General features: G+C 49.2%; 1 protein-coding gene across 1 annotated transcript in view; it reads right to left on the bottom strand.

The window, feature by feature from the left end:
• Positions 1-16344, bottom strand: part of SLC28A1 (solute carrier family 28 member 1) — a 51055-nt gene that overhangs the window by 10055 nt on the left and 24656 nt on the right. Inside the window, exons 6-9 of the mRNA XM_012448947.2 lie at positions 14025-14105; positions 11228-11308; positions 8855-8980; positions 483-610 (exon numbers count right to left, since the gene is read on the bottom strand). Of these exons, the coding sequence (XP_012304370.2) occupies positions 483-610; positions 8855-8980; positions 11228-11308; positions 14025-14105 (416 nt within the window). The remainder of the gene's footprint in view (positions 1-482; positions 611-8854; positions 8981-11227; positions 11309-14024; positions 14106-16344) is intronic.

Below are 16344 nucleotides of genomic sequence, written 5' to 3'. Positions count from 1 at the left end.
TTTGAGACGGAGTTTCAGCCTGGAGTGCAGTGGCACAATCTTGGCTCACTGCAACCTCCGCCTCCCGGGTTCAAGCAATTCTCCTGCCTCAGCCTCCCGAGTAGCTGGGACTACAGGCGCGCACCACCATGCCCAGCTAATTTTTGTATTTTTAGTAGAGACGGGGTTTCACCATGTTGACCAGGATGGTCTCGATCTCTTGACTTCGTGATCCACCCGCCTCGGCCTCCCAAAGTGCTGGGATTACAGGCGTGAGCCACCGCGCCCGGCCTCCTATTTATAAATTACCCAGCTTCAGGTATTCTGTTATAAGCAACAGAAAACAGACTAAGACAGCAAATGAAGCCAAACTAGGGCAGGGAAAGAGGAGCGACCAGCCCAAGCTGGTGGAAGACGGTGACGAACAGAGAGAACAGGTCCCCCTGCTCTGCCCCCGTACCCTGTACCACCACCCCCTCTGCAGGACCTCCTGCTGTGCTCACCCGTAGGTCAGTTTCACTTCCTCCCTCCCAAACTTGGACTCCTCCACCTCCGGGTAGACCAGCTTGGAGAGGGCCAAGGCACAAGGGGCAGCCATCACGGAGGCTGCGATCAGCGAGGTGGCGTCGATCTGCAAGAGTGGGAGTGCGGGTTCCAGAGGGGCAGCCAGGAGGAACACTGGTGACAAGAAGTGCGGCCCAGGGCAGCAAGGGCACACGTGTAGTCTGTCCCACTGGTTGTCCTCATTGTCACAACTGCTGTCATCACTATAATACCTTTTATGCGTAAAAGCTCACCGGCTATATGTATAGCGCCTTCTGTTTCTTCCTGGTGCTTCCCTAACTTAGGAATGATGAACATTGTTATCCTCATTTTACAGACGAGGAAACTGAGACTCCAAAGGATTCACTATGACTTGCGCAAAGTAAAGGAAGAGAAGGAATTAGAGCCCATCGCATCTTTTGGCTCCAAGTTCAAGGTTCTTTCTTCCTTTTTAGGCCGTCACCGTTGACCACTAATCCCCGTTAGCTGAGGTTTCCCCCGTAGTGGAAGAATTTGTGATGGTTTCAGACAAAGATCTAGAACCTGAGAGTGGAAATGAAATGGATTTCAGGGCTCCCCCGGTTCCACCTTAGTGTAGGTATGTAGCAGCGTAGGAATGTACCCCCTCTCCAGGCTCTCTCTTTCAATGCTTACCGGGATGAGAAACTCACCACTGCAAGGCAGCCCATCACACCCAGTCCTGCAGTGTGAGAACTCCTCAGGAAATCTGCCTCCTACAACAACCACCATTTGGCCCTGAGTCTCCTTCTGGGACCCACGCTGTAAAAACCCTTCCCAGCAAGATGGCAGAGCAATGTCGGCCCCTGTGATTCTCCCTTCCTGAATTTTTATCTTCACTGTGACCTCAAACCCCTCGATTCTCTGTTCTTTTCCACAGAGATAAATGACATGTTTCCCCCACATCACTGCGTCATTTACCAAGCAGGGAAACTAGAACCAGCTCAGACATCTGCCAATAAAGAATGGCTAAGCATCGTCCGGCTGTCATTAAAAATGAAGGTCACCAAGGCCTCACAGTGACGTGGGAAAGGGCCTACATCATTGCAGGTAGAGAATGACCAACACTGGGGGCAGCGGGAAACAGACTCCAAACTGATGCACAGAAAGAGCAGAAAAAATACACCGAAATGCCAATGAATTCACTGTCCCTGGCTGGTGGGGCCAAGGGTGATTTTCTTTTCTCTTTTCTGTCTTTTTTTTTTTTTTTTTTTTTCCTGAGACGGAGTCTTGCTCTGTCACCCAGGCTGGAGAGCAGTGGCACAATCTCAGCTCACTGCAACCTCCACCTCCAGGGTTTAAGCAATTCTCCTGCCTCAGCCTCCAGAGTAGCTGGGATTACAGATGAGCACCACCACGCATGGCTAATTTTTTAATTTTAGTAGAGATGGGGTTTTACCGTGTTGGTCAGGCTGGTCTCAAACTCCTGACCTCGTGATCCACCTGCTTCAGCTTCCCAAAGTGCTGGGATTACAGGTGTGAGCCACCACGCCTGGCCAATATTGTTTTCTTTCTGCATTTTGGTATCTTTCAAAACGTCCACAGCAATATATTTTTTTAATAAACAAAAAAGTAAAATCGGCCGGGCGCAGTGGCTCACGCCTGTAATCCCAGCACTTTGGGAGGTCTAGGCGGGTAGATCACAAGGTCAAGAGATGGAGATCATCCTGGCCAACATGGTGAAACTCCATCTCTACCAAAAATGCAAAAATTAGCTGGGCATGGTGGCGTGTGCCTGTAGTCCCAGCCACTTGGGAGGCTGAGGCAGGAGAATTGCTTGAACTCAGGAGGCGGAGCTGGCAGCGAGCCAAGATCACACCACTGCACTCCAGCCTGGTCAACAGGTGAGACTTTGTCTCACAAAAAAAGAAAGAAAAAAAAAGTAAAATAGATGTTTTCGTCTTAAAGTTTGTAATAAGCCAACTGTCTTCTCAAGTGTTAAATAAAAAGAAAAAGGTGGAGAGAAGTAAGTTGAAGATAGACACTCAGGCTGATGAAAGCAGAGGGGAGGCTGGGCGTGGTGGCTCACACCTGTAATCCCAGGATTTTGGGAGGCCGAAGCGGGATGGATCATTTGAGGTCAGGAGTTCGAGACCAGCCTGGCCAACATGGTGAAACTCCACCCTTACTAAAAATACAAAAATTAGCCTGGCATGATGGCACACACCTGTAATCCTACCTACTTGGGAAGCTGAAGCACAAGAATTACTTGAACACAGAAGGCAGAGGTTGCAGTGAGCTGAGATCACACCACTGTACTCCAGCCTGGGTGACAGAGTGAGACTTTGTCTCAAAAAAAAAAGCAGAGAACAGAACGTGAGGGCCCCTCATTACCATCTCAGGGAAGTGCCAGGCCTGCTGCTGAGAAGCCAGGCTGGAGACCCTCTCAGGCTCTGAATCCCAGGTCTTGTGTCCTTTTTTTCTAAACCCCAGTTGTTTCTTTTTAAGCACCAACAAAACCCCTTAAAACATGAACAAGAATTGGCAGCAGCCTGATACCTCGCCAGGGCCCTGTGTGGACACTGGGCACACAAGCCTGGGCCCCTGCCTTTTGCTAGATGAAGCCCACTTGGGTCAGGTGTCCTTTCTGAACTTTCTGGGCGGGGCTTTGGGACTTCACCTGCTTCCTCCTCAGTTGCCCAGCCCTAGCTGGGATGGCGCCACACCTGGAATCCTGGGATTTTCCTTCCACCAGTCAGGACCCTGCCCCTTCCTCTGACTTGTAGATCACATCTGGTTTGTAAACCTGAGTCACAGCAGGGAACACACCCTGCAGTTGTCACGTTCCTGGACACTGTCCCCTGGGTGAGCCAGTTGTGGTCACTGCCTCAAATGCTGCAGCTGGTAGTTGCCAGCTCATCATGGAAAGGGCTGAGTCCTGCACAGGCAGGGCTCCCTGGGCACTGGGCCAGCCCACACCCACCTCCCCACTGCCAGCTACTCCACTCTGTGACGTTCCCCAGCCCTGCCTCCCAGGCACCTGGTGAGGAGAGCCTTCCATCCTAGCATCCCAGGGCCCACGCCTGCCCATGGCCCTTCTCTCTCTGACCCAAAGGGTCTCACTTGTCCCAGGCTGGAGTGTAATGGCATGATCATGGCTCACTATATCCTCGACCTCCTGGGCTCAAGTGATCCTCCTGCTTCAGCCTCCCGAATACCTGGGACTATAGATGTGTGCCACCATGCCCAGCTAATTTTTTATTTTTCAATTTTTTGTAGAGATGGGGTCTCCCTATGTTGCCCATGCTGGTCTCAAGCTCCTGGCTTCAGTCATCCTCCTGCCTTGGCCTCCCAAAGTACTAGAATTACAGGCATGAGCCATGCGCCCAGCCTAGTAGCCACATTTTAAAAAGGAAAAAAAAAATAAGTTAAATTAATTTTAATAATGTTTTATTTAACACAATATATCCTAAATATTTTCTTTCCACCCATGTAATCAATATAAAATTATCAATATGGATGACAAAATAAAAACTACAAATTAATAAAATATCTTAAAATTTTTTTGAGTATGACTAGCCACATTTCAAGTGCTCAATAGTCATGTGTGGTTGGTGGCTACTGTTTTGGACAGTGAGGTCTAGAAATATCCAGATATTAGCAATAGGAGGGATCTGTGAAGAAAGGAGCCAGAAATTGAGCTACAAAGTGGTCTTATGAATCTGGGACTTGGAAGCCAGGCATAGTGAGTGGCTCATGCCTGTAATCCCAGCAGTTTGGGAGGCCGGGATGGGCGGATCACCTGAGGTCAGGAGTTCAAGGCCAGCCTGGCCAACATGGTAAAACCCTGTCTCTACTAAAAATACAAAATTTAGCTGGGCGTGATGGTGGGCCCTGTAATCCCAGCTACTTGGGAGACAGGCAGGAGAATTGCTTCAGCCTGTGAGGTGGAGGTTGTAGTGAGCCGAGATCGAGCCGCTGCACTCCAGCCTGGGTGACAGAGGGAGACTCTGTCTCAAAGAAAAAAAAAGAATCTGGGAGCTTGGAAGAAAGAGCAAGAAAGACCCTTCTGGGATTCAGGGGCTGAGGGCAGAACCAAAGATACGGAGGAACTGACTGACTGTGGAAGGAAGTTAAAGGAGGGAGTGCCTTGCAGGGGTGGTGCAGTGACTGTTATGAGCCAGGTGGGGGCAGAAGAGAGCTGCACCGGAGACAAGACTAGGGCAGATGCAGAGATTGAAGGGAAGGAAGGTTTGATAGGCTGTTAGGCGCTTTTCCTCTGGGCCAGCTATGGTTGTAGCCTGGGGCTTCCAAACCAGAGACCGTGAGTGGAGGCTCAAGGGCCCCTAGGGCTGATCCTGGCTGCCTCTGCCCATTCTGTGTAGGTAAAGGGACATGGGTACCCAGGCCCCGCCAATGGGGAAGCCAGACTGCCCAGGGCTGGGCCTGGACTTTTGCCTGAGAAAGGGAAGGAAGGAGGGCTGAGTCTTAAGCCGGACTGTGGAAATGGGCAAGCGTTCTTCCAGTGTTTAAGTTCTAAGTAATGACTAGGAAGAACACCAGGGTTATTCTTTTCGTTGGCTGAAGGGACCAGAGCCAGGTTAAGACATTTAAAGCCCTGAGTTCTGAAAATAGTACGGCATCCCCTCCCCCAATACCCTGTCATGAAAAAAGTTTCAGGAGCAAAGTTTTGGGTTTCCATTTTTGAAACATCAAATTCCTTCTGTTGAGACTCTGAAAACAATACCCAAAAATGAAGGGTTCAGAAGCAGCCTCGGAAGAAGTTATTCTCTCCTGCTCTCCCGTCTTTCAGTCCAATTCTTCCCCAAGGCTAGCCACAGAAACCAGAATTCCTCTTCCCCAAGGCAGGGCCTGGAGACCAGAAGCTCTTTTACCCAAAGCCAGCCACAATGCCTAAAACAGTGTTCTACCTTCCCTCTGCCTTTCTGGGTAAAACTGGCCATAAAGAAATTATCTACCTTCCTTGTCTGAGTGGAGGTCACAAGGCCCCCTTCCAGCGACGATCTTGCCCCACACGCCAAAGGAACAAATGCACGCTCAGAGAGCCAAGAACAGTCTAGACAGACGGGCTTGGCTGTTTCTCCTCCACTGGGTCCATTAGTATTAGATCACACTCTGTCCAATTCTATTTCTATGCGGCTGTCCATGCTTTGTTGAACCTGAGCATAAAAATGGACGATTTTCCCTGTATCTTCGGGTCTTCGTTTTGAAGGCTCGCGTGTGTATATATTAAATAAATTTGTGTGCCTTCCTCCTGTTAATCTGCCTTTTGTGAGTTGAGTTTTCAGTGACCTTCAGAGGGTGTAGGGGAAATTTCCCTTGGCCCCTACACTTCCAAAAACAATCGGTGGTGGGGAGTGCACCAGCTCTAATGAGCCCTTTCTAGGCCTCAGCGAGACAGGTGGAAACCAGATGAGAGTCTCTAGAATTCTAGATGGGAGGGCGCCCCCCCCAGAATCCAAAGCCCCTGAGCACAGGGGGACTTCTTGAAAAGTCATGCAACAGCCGGCCCTGCCAGACAGCTCTGTGGGAGGTAGAGACAGTGAGGTTCTTGGTGTGGCCCAGGTGTCTGGAGTGAAGGAGAGGCTGAGGGGCAGGCTGGCTGCCCTTTCACCCATCCCTGGTCATCCCCAGGGACAGAGATGAGAGAGACAGGTGGAATTTGGGACTGCAGAAGGGGACAGTGTAGGTCACTCTGTGGTCACCCCCCACCACACACAACATCCAGAAAGCCTTGTGGGGGGGAGCGAAGGCAGGGCAGGATCACCCTCCAGTAAACATGCACAGGCCACCTCGCTTTCACGCTAAATGCCACCGCCTTTTGGCAGCAACTTACCCAGCTCGTGACTGTACTGCTGGGCATTTAGGCTCTCCAGTTTTGTTGCTTTTGCAAATAATGTTGAAATTTTGCATTTCTTGAACATTTGTGAGAATATCCCTATATCACAATCTTTCTAGCTGGATCAAAGGGAACGAGTATTTCTGAAGTGACTGAAGCTGAGTGCAATGGCTCATGCCTATATTCCTAATATTTTGGGAGGCCAAGGTGGGAGGATTGCTTAAGCCCAGTTTAAGACCAGCCTGGGCAACATAGCAAGACCGCATCTCTACTGAAAAAAAGAAAAAATAGCCAGAGGTGGTGGCTCACATATGTAGTCCCAGCTACTCAGGAGGCTGAGGTGGGAGGATTGCTTGAGCCCAGGAGTTTGAGGCTATGGTGAGCTGTGATCGCACCACTGTACTCCACCTTGAGTAACAGAGGGAGACTCTGTCTCTATATATATATATATATATATATATATATATAAATATATGTTGGTGTCATGTGGGAAGTTAAAAAGGAAAAAATAAATGAAATATTTTAAGTGATCTATATAATAAAAATATAATATTGTATTATATAAATAAAAATTTAAAAGTGATATATAATAAAAATAATAAAATATTGTATCTATAATAAAATAAATAAAAAATAAATTGACTGATAGGTGTTCACCAGCAAGGTTACAGTAAATTAAACTCTCATCATGAGTGGGTGAGTACCACACTCTGCCATTTGGAGACACGTAAAGGGTTGCATATCACTTAGAAGAAAGATAAGTTATTATTATTGTCTTAATTCCTTTAAACAACGGTGAGCTTGAATATCTTTTTATAATTTATGAGCTATTTTCTCTTGATCAATGATTCTCATCTTTTATTTAAAAAAATAAATAAATAAAAGAAAGTATGTGAGTACTCAGGCGTGTATACCTAAAAGACTACTTACACAGAAAGATTTGGAATGACATTTTAGGTCCGTGGGTCTCAAATTGAATGAGCGTCAGAATCACCTATGAGGCTTGCTGCCACGCACCATGCTGGTCCCAACCCCACTGTTTCTTTTCTTTCCTTTTCTTTTTTTTTTTTTTTATGAGACAGAGTCTCACTCTGTCGCCCAGGCTGGAATGCAGTGGCACGATCTCAGCTCACTGCAACCTCTGCCTCCTGGTTTTAAGCGACTCTCCTGCTTCAGCCTCCCAAGTAGCTGGGATTATAGGCACCCACCACCATGGCCAGCTATTTTTTTTGTATTTTGAGTAGAGACAGGGTTTCTCCATGTTGGCTGGGCTGGTCTCAAACTCCTGACCTCAGGTGATGATCCACCCGCCTTGGCCTCACCCATCGTTTCTGATTCAACAGGTCTGGGCTGGGCCGAAGAATCTGCATTTTTAACAAGTTCTCACGTGATGCTGACTATGCTGGTCCATGGACCCCACTTTGAGAACAGCCGTTCTAAGCTATTAAAAGCAGTTACCGGGCTGGGCATGGTGGTTCACGCCTGTAATCCCAGCACTTTGGGAGGCTGAGGTGGGCAGAACACGAGGTCAGGAGATCGAGACCATCCTGGCCAACATGGTGAAACCCCATCTCTACTAAAAATAAAAAAAAAATTTAGCTGGGCATGGTGGCTCGTGCCTGTAATCCCAGCTATTCAGGAGGCTGAAGCAGGAGAATCACCTGAACCAGGGAGTTGGAGGCTGCAATGAGCCAAGATTGAACCACGGCACTCCAGCCTGGTTGGTAAACAAAATTACATTAATAAATCAATAAATAAAAGCAGTCACCTGTGGGAAGTGGGGTTAAGAAAGAGATTTAAAAACGTATTCACTTCTGCAATAAGCAAGAATTTCTTTGACAGTTAAGGAAATAAAATTGAGACCTTTGAAGATTTGCCTGTGAAAGCACAAGGTGTTTTACGAATGTAAAGCATTATTACTGGGCATTTTGCAGGGGATGCATTTGAACATTCTTCTCTGCCTGCCATGCAGTAGCATTGAGATTGCTTTAAGGGCCTAATTCACACCACTGGAATTTGACCTACAAATGCTTTGTGCTGTGTAAACTGCATAGGCAACAATTTAAGGGCAGAGGCAGGACCTGAGCCCAGAGAGAGTGTGGGGAAGGGGAGGAGGGGACAGATCTCTAGGGCCAGTCCAGGTGTGAGACTGGAGAAATGAGATGAACTTTGCAGTCAGACAGATCTGGGTTTGGGCATCTCACTTACACTTGAGCCTCAATTTTCTCCTCTGGAAATGGGGATATTAAAACCCTAGCATATTGCCTGGGACCTAGAATGCACTCAGTAAACAGAACACCGGGATGCTTTGCCCTAGGTGACCATGTGCGAAACTTGAGCAAATGGTCCAGCCCACCGGGCCTGCCTGGCTCAGGGGAAGCCGTTCCTCTCGTCAGCAGAGCAGGCCCAAGAGAGAAGATCCAAAGCCTGCTCCGGCCAGGTGCTGTGTGGGGCTCCCACAAAGATGGGCTTCAGGTCCTCAACAAAGCCAAGCAGAAGGAGGGCTCTACTTACCCCAAAGGAGATGTAGGCGCCCAGCAGGCTGCCCGCAATGGTGGCGTAGCCTCCGGTCATGACAACGTGGATTTCAGAGAGTGTCATGTCTGCCAAGTAGGGCCGGATCAGTAACGGAGCCTCGGTCTGCAAACAGGAAAGATGTCAGACAAGCAGGGCGGGGGCGGTAGGGCACACCCTCCACCTCCACAGGTCACAGCGAGCACCTGGGAGTCCCGTGGCAACAGGCAGCAGGATGGGGTGAGGACCAGGGTCTGTGCGTGGCTGAGCCTCTCTGAACCTCAGCATGGCCTGCGGAAGGACCCCCATCCCCCGCCCTGTGTCATCGGCCTGCCACGAGCCAGGCACCCCACTAAGCACGTCACCTTCATTACTCACAACCTTCTGAGATAGAAGTGGGCATCTCTATTTTCCAGGAGAGCAAAAGAGGCTCAGAGGGGTTCCAGGAGTGACGCCTGCTCATGCAGAGGGACGGGGAGCAGGTCTAAGCTGTCCTGCAGCCACGGGGGTGGCTGAAAAGTAAGGGGCTGGGGCATTGGATGGGGGGTGCATTTCTGGGCATCTGGGCAGCCTGAAGCCCTTCGTTATTCACTCAGTAACTAGTTATTGAGCGCCTACTGTGTTCCAGGCACTGTTCTACAGAATAGGAACATAGGGTCAACAAGATAAAGTCCCTGCCTTCATGGGGCTTACACCCTGGGAGCAGTGGAGGGCGGAAGGAGGGCTTTAGCGGTGGTGGGAGAACACAGATAATCAACAAGGAACCAAGCAGGTAAGCAATGCCATTTTAGATGGTGATGAAAGCTATGAAGATACGTGTGAGAATGCCTACTGGTCAGGGGTGTTTAAAACTGAGTGGGCCAGGCCTGGTGCCTCACGCCTGTAATCTCAGCACTTTAGGAGGCCAAGGCGGGCCTATCACCTGTGGTCAGGAGTTCGACACCAGCCTGGCCAACATGGTGAAATCCCATCTCTACCAAAAATATAAAAATCAGCCGAGCACGGTGGCTCGCGCCTGTAATCCCAGCTACTAGAGAGGCTGTTCTGCCTGAAGGATCCTGTGGAAGGTGTTCCCACTTGCCAAGGGGAAGGGCTTGAGACGGGGAGGGGTGATGGGGGAGGGGAGCAACAGTTCTGGTTGTTTGGACTTAGTGTCTTAATGTGAGACACCCCTTAGATCTCCAAGTGAACGGTCAAGGGGCCGGTTGGCCTGTCAGTCCTGAGCTCGTGGGAGGTCAGGAGTGCAGAGCAGACCTGGGAGACACTGAAAGCATTTAAAGCCATAGGCTAATGTGATCCCGCAGGGAGGGAGTGTGGACGGACAAGAGGAGAGGGCCAGGCCCGCCACATACAGAGAGGTTGAAATGAGCCGCTGACCCCTGAAGGCTCCCCATCCCCTCCTCTTGCGGGAAATGAGGCGCAGACCCAGGCACCTGGGTCAGCTTGATCAACAGCTCGTCTGGAGCGAATTTACCTTGGCAGCGCTTCGCATCACCCAACGTCACCTTCACCTACATATTTTCCCAGCAAAACACACAGAACACATTTGCAGCCTTTCATATAAAATAACTGCTTTGCATTTTAATATTGTTTTCCTCTTTTGCCTCATTTTGAACACCTTAAGGGATTTTTGTGACAGTTATCTGAGAGCATCTCTATCTTCATTGGCTAAAAACAAGATAAAACGAAACAAAAAACAACCAGAAAAAAACTTTGAAATCAACACACTTGCACCATAGCAAAAAAAGATACAAATATTCTCCAAAGCTTCCTAAAGTGTCCAATGAAATATGGCATCTTTTGACAAGTGTGTCTCTTGGTGACTCAAACGTTAGGCCGATGGGCCGGGACAGACCCTGGCAGAGTCTCCAGCGGGCCATCCTCAGGGGGATCGGGCTCTCTGAAAGGGACTCAGCGCTGAGGGTGCTTTCAGAGTCACATTTACTTTCGAAAACACATTTTCAGAAAGAGAGAGAACAGAAAAGACAAAATGATGCAGTAGAAAAAACTCTGATCAGGAAGAAGAAAACCTGGATTCGAACCTGTGGCTTATATGTGTGGGATCCTGGCCAAGGGATTCCCACACCCTGAGCCTGTTTCTTCACGTATAAAATAAGAAACTGGACTCTATCTGTAGGATTTGTGAGTCTTTGGGGTGATGAAGACTGCCTAGGGTTAGAGTGGTGAGAAGTCAGACAGGTGACATCCTCCTTGGCGTGACCCAGGCATCCCTGGGCCAGCAGCCTTTGATGACCCTGGGAGAAGTTCCAATGGCTCTTCCTCAGACTGAATCAGAGCCCTGGAGACCCAGGGCACCTGCCCGCTTTGTGGAAGCTGCTGATGAGCATGAGGGCAGGAGGCTGCCGTACCCACCTGGCTCACAAAGATGTTTCCAGCCACACTCAGGGTCTCAGTGGCTGTGGTGCCCATGGTGACTTGCATCAGCCAGGCAATCTAGGAGGAAGCAGAGTGTTCTTTGTGGGCTGATGTCAGCAAACCCCAGAGTCAGAGGGGGCTAGAGTGGAAGGGCTCATCCATCTTTCTTCCAACTCCCAGTCCAGTGTAGGACCCCTCACCTGCATTTTCCCAAAAGGTCCATTTATCTTCTCCTTCCACACCTTTATTGATGGCTCACCACTTCCCAAAGCCACCCATTCCACCACAGGAATACAGAAAGGATTTCCCAGCCAAATATATTTGAGAATTGGGAATTGCACACACAGACACAGACACAGACACACACACACCCCTTGGAGATTACCAATACACATTAGTTTAGTAAAGGTTCTGATAAGTCCTGCATTAAACCTGTTTAAATTTGGGTAGCATGATATCTAGCCTAGTTTCCCCAAATTATTCGACCACGAGATCAGGCTACCTTTACCTGGTAACATTTATTAACATGCTGTGGAACTAGAGTTTTGTGGAAAAGGTTTTGGGAAACACTGTACTAGAAAGCCTAGCTTTGCTTTCCCCTCCCCCTCCCCTCCTCTCCCCCTCCCCTCCTCTCCCCCCCTCCCCCTCCCCTCCTCTCCCCCCTCCCCCTCTCCTTCTCCCTCCCTCCACCCCCACCCCCCTCTCTTTCTTTGACAGAGCCTCATTCTGTCACCCAGGCTAGATGCAGGGGCACAATCTCAGCTCACTGCAACCTCTGCCTCCCAGGTTTCAAGCAACTCTCCTGCCTCAGTCTTCCAAGTAGCTGGGATTATAGGCACATGCCACCATACCCAGCTAATTTTTGTGTTTTTAGTAGAGACGAGGTTTCACCATGTTAGCCAGGCTGGTCTCAAACTCCTGAGTTCAGGTGGTCCACCTGCCTTGGCCTCCCAAAGTGCTGAGATTACAGGTGTGAGCCACCATGCCCAACAGAAAGCTCTTCTTTTTCATCAAGATGAAATCTGCTTTCCTGGAATTCCCTCCACTGCTGGTGCCTCTCAGGCTGCCCCTTCCCTAAACTCCCTTCTGTAAGTATTCGTATACAGCTGTCCCACCCCTCACTTCCTCTTCTTCAGGCTCCTCATTCATTACTCCTGAAGCCATTCTGTAGAGGGTATGGCTTCAGGCCCTTTCACTCTCCTGCTTATAGTTCAGTTTGTCATAGCCTCTTGGTTGAACACATTCTCCAGATCTGGGAGTAATCACCTCCTTTATGCTATGCAGTCTGTGCTCTTAACATAACTGCTAACGGTTTGAATATCCCCACCAAAACTCATGTTGAAATTTGATTGTCAAAGTAAAAAAAAAAAAAAAAAAAAGGTATTTGATTGCCATTGTAACAATGTTGAGAAGCATGACCTTTAGGAGGTGATCAGGTCATGAAGGCTCTGCCACATCAATGGATTAATGCTGTTACTGCAGGAGTAGTTTGGTTATCATGGGAGTGAACTCCTGATAAAAAGGGTAAGTTCGGCCCTGATCTCTCTGTGTCTCATGTGCTCACTCTGCCTTCCGCCCTTCCACCATGTTATGACACAGCAAGACGTCCCTTACCAGATGTCAGAGCCATGCTCTTGGACTTCCCAGCCTCCAGAACCATGAGCCAAATAAATCTCTTTTCTTTATAAATTGCCCAGTCTGTGATATTCTGTTACAGCATAGAAAATGAATGAGGACAATAATCACAGGTTGTTTTTGCATTTCTGGCAGCCTTCGGATATTGCTGATTTATTCTGAGCTCAATCAGCTAAAACCTCAGAATCTTTTGCCAGGCCCAATGCTATCCAATGCTGTCCAATGCTGTCTCCTACATCCTGGTTTTGTGCAGCAGATTTTATGAACATAAGCACAAGATTTGACATTTATACTAGCTAAGTCTGGCCAATATGGCCCACTACAACAGTCTCTTAATATCTTTTTGCTATAAATTCCTTTTCCCCTCTACACCTTCTCAATGCAGCCTCAAAACTGCAACCTTTCCTCCAGCAAAGACCACATCAGACTTTGGTGCTATTTCTCCTTAGTATCATGACAGGAGACCCTGGGAAAGGATATTTGGTCAGTACTAAATTCTGCAAGGGGGAGGATCCTGGAAGCAGGGGGTTCAGGGAAGGTATGGGCCTCAGGAGCAAAGGCTTCTAGGAAGGTGTGAACTCTAAGAGCAGGGGATTCTGGGAAGCTGTGGACCTTAGGAGCAAAGGCTTCTAGGAAGGTGTGAACTCTAAGAGTGGGGGATTCTGGGAAGCTGTGGACCGCAGGAGCAAAGGATTCTAGGAAGGTGTGAACTCTAAGAGCAGGGGATTCTTGGAAGGTGTAGACCTCAGAAGCAAAGGATTCTAGGAATGTGTGAACTCTAAGAGTGGGGGATTTTGGGAAGCTGTGGACCTCAGGAGCAAAGGCTTCTAGGAAGGTGTGAACTCTAAGAGTGGGGGATTCTGGGAAGCTGTGGACCTCAGGAGCAAAGGATCCTAGGAAGGTGTGAACTCTAAAAGCAGGGGGTTCTGGGTAGGTGTGGGCCTCAGGAACAAGGGATTCCAGAAACGTGTGGAACTTGGGAACTGGGAGTTCTGGGAAGGTATAGGTGCTGGGAGTACGGGATTCTGGAAGGGTGTGGGCTTGGGGAGCAGTGTATCTGGGGAGGTTTGGGCTCTGGGAGCAATGCATTCTGGGAGAGTGTGAACCCTGCGAGCTGGTGACTCTGGGAGAGCCCAGGTCATGGGCACTGAGAACTCACCTTCAGGATCACCCACTGCATGAGACCCACGTGGTAGAGAACTGATATGACACAGCTGAAGAAGATGATGATGGGCAGAACCTGCCAGGAGGGAGAGCACAGGACTCCAGGTTAGAGGCAGGCAGGAGCCAGGGTGCCAGGCAGGGCCCAGGAGACCCCAGGCAGCCCACTCCCTCACAGGCCTTGCCCCTCAGAGGCCTGCCAGGACCCGGGAAGATGCTCTGGGACCGGTGCATGAAGCCCCAGCTATTCCACTTGCAGGCCCTCTTTGGAGGCAGCCTTGTCCTCTCAGATCCCCTGTAAATAGTGACAGCCACCAGACCGTCCTCTCTCTCCTCACACAGGTAGGCCCGTGCTGTGGTGGGGTGGGGCCTGAGTGCACCGGTTTTATCTCCTGCTTCTTTGTCTCTAAAATGGGGGTAAAATGCCCACATCTGAGGGGTGTTGTGAGGGTGACAGTGTGCATCCTTCTCCATGAGCTCAATTCTTGGCCTCAGACTCTGGCCTTAACCTCTCTCCCGCATTTTGGGCGTGAATGAGGGAACCCGCGTCGTTCTGGTGTTCCACTTCCGCTCATCATGGACCCAAGCCAGCATCTCCTCCCATCACCCCGCTTCCTATGATTAATACCCGGCTAAACGCCCGTCTTCCTTCACTCCAGGGCTTAGGCATTCTCCCTTCAGAATTTCTCTCACACCCACTCCCTCCTTTCTAGGCCCATGGAAAAGGAGGTTGCTTTTCTGCACCCTGGTCTTTCTTTACTGCAGTCTGATTTTTAACAACGAACTGGCAAAAACGGAGAGGTCTGTTAGTGGGGGACTAGTTTCATCACCTACGATCCAGACAGACACCAGCACACTAAAGTTCAGGAAACAAGAATGTGGAAGGTCTCTATGGGGAGTTGTGGACAGATTCCAAGACATACTGTTAAATGCAAAAAGGGAAGGTGGACCACAAGAGTGTATGCTATGCTGTTATGGAGGTTTCAAAAGGGGTGGGACGTAGCTGTGCATTGTGGCATGTGAGTATAATCCCAGCTCCCCAGGAGAGCTGAGGCAAGTCGATTGCTTGAGCCCAGGAGGTCAAGGCCAGGCTGGGGAACATAGTAAGATCCCCTACCTCTCCAAAAACATGTAGGGGCATTGTGTGTGATCTTGTATGGGCGCGGGGATCATTAGAAGAATGTGCAGGAGGCCAGCAACAGCAGGTGCCTTGTGGAGGGAACTGGGTGCCTTGGGGCCAGGGATGAGAGGAAGGTTATTTTTTACCTTATTCCCTTTCAGGTTGGAATGTTTGCTCTGTTCTGTGTCATGTGTTCCCAACAGTTTACAATCGTCATGCAGAACTGGTAATAGCATGGGAGCATTCTTAAGCTACAACGTTAAGAGGGAAAACTGGAATATTCAAATTATAGAAAGAAGCACTACCAAATAGTCAAAGGGCTTGTTTCTATGTGCTGGGGCTATGGAGAATTTGTTTTCTTTTTTCTTTATGTATGAATTTCTTACCTGTTCCTATAATTTTTTTTTTTTTTTTTTTTTTTAGATAGAGTGTCACTGTGTTACCCAGGCTGGAGTGCAGTGGCTTGATCTCAGCTCACTGCAGCCTCTGCTCCCAGATTCAAGTGATTCTCCTGCCTCAGCCTCCCAAGTAGCTGGGCTTACAGGTGCCAGCTGCCACACCCAGCTAATTTTTGTATTTTTATTAGAGACAAAGTTTCACCATGTTGGCCAGGCTGGTCTTGAACGCCTGACCTAAAGTAATCTGCCTGCCTCATTCTCCCAAACGGTTGATATTACAGGTGTGAGCCACTGTGCCCAGCTGTTCCTATAATTTTCAATAATAGGTGGACATTTCTCAAGGGAAAGAGTATAGGCAGGAGTGGTTTGTGGGAAAATCAGTTTGGTTTTGAACTTTGAATTTGGGATGCCTGTGGAATATCAAGTGGGCAGCTGGATAAAAGGGTCGGGAGCTGAGAGGAGATCTGGGCCAGGCCTTGGCTTGGGACTCTTTCATAAGAAGTACAGGTCGGCCCAGCGTGGTGGCTCACACCTGTGATCCCAGCACTGTAGGAGGCTGAGGCAGGAGGATTGCTTGAGTTCAGGAGTTTGAGACCAGCCTGGGAAACAAACCAAGGCCCCCATCTCTACACAATTTTTTTTTTTTAGTAGCTGGGCATGGTGGCACACGCATGTGGTTCCAACTGCTCTGGAGTCTGAAGCAGGAGGATCACTGGATTCCAGGAATTGGAGGCTGCAGTGAGTCAGGATCATGGCACTGCACTACAGCCCAGACAACAGAGTGAGACTCCATATGGTGG

Source organism: Aotus nancymaae, unplaced genomic scaffold (assembly GCF_030222135.1).
Source record: "Aotus nancymaae isolate 86718 unplaced genomic scaffold, 86718_ANA_hifiasm-v0.15.2.pri h1tg000064l_0, whole genome shotgun sequence".
NCBI classification, from domain to species: Eukaryota; Metazoa; Chordata; class Mammalia; order Primates; family Aotidae; genus Aotus; species Aotus nancymaae.
This window is presented reverse-complemented; position numbering and strand designations above follow the sequence as displayed.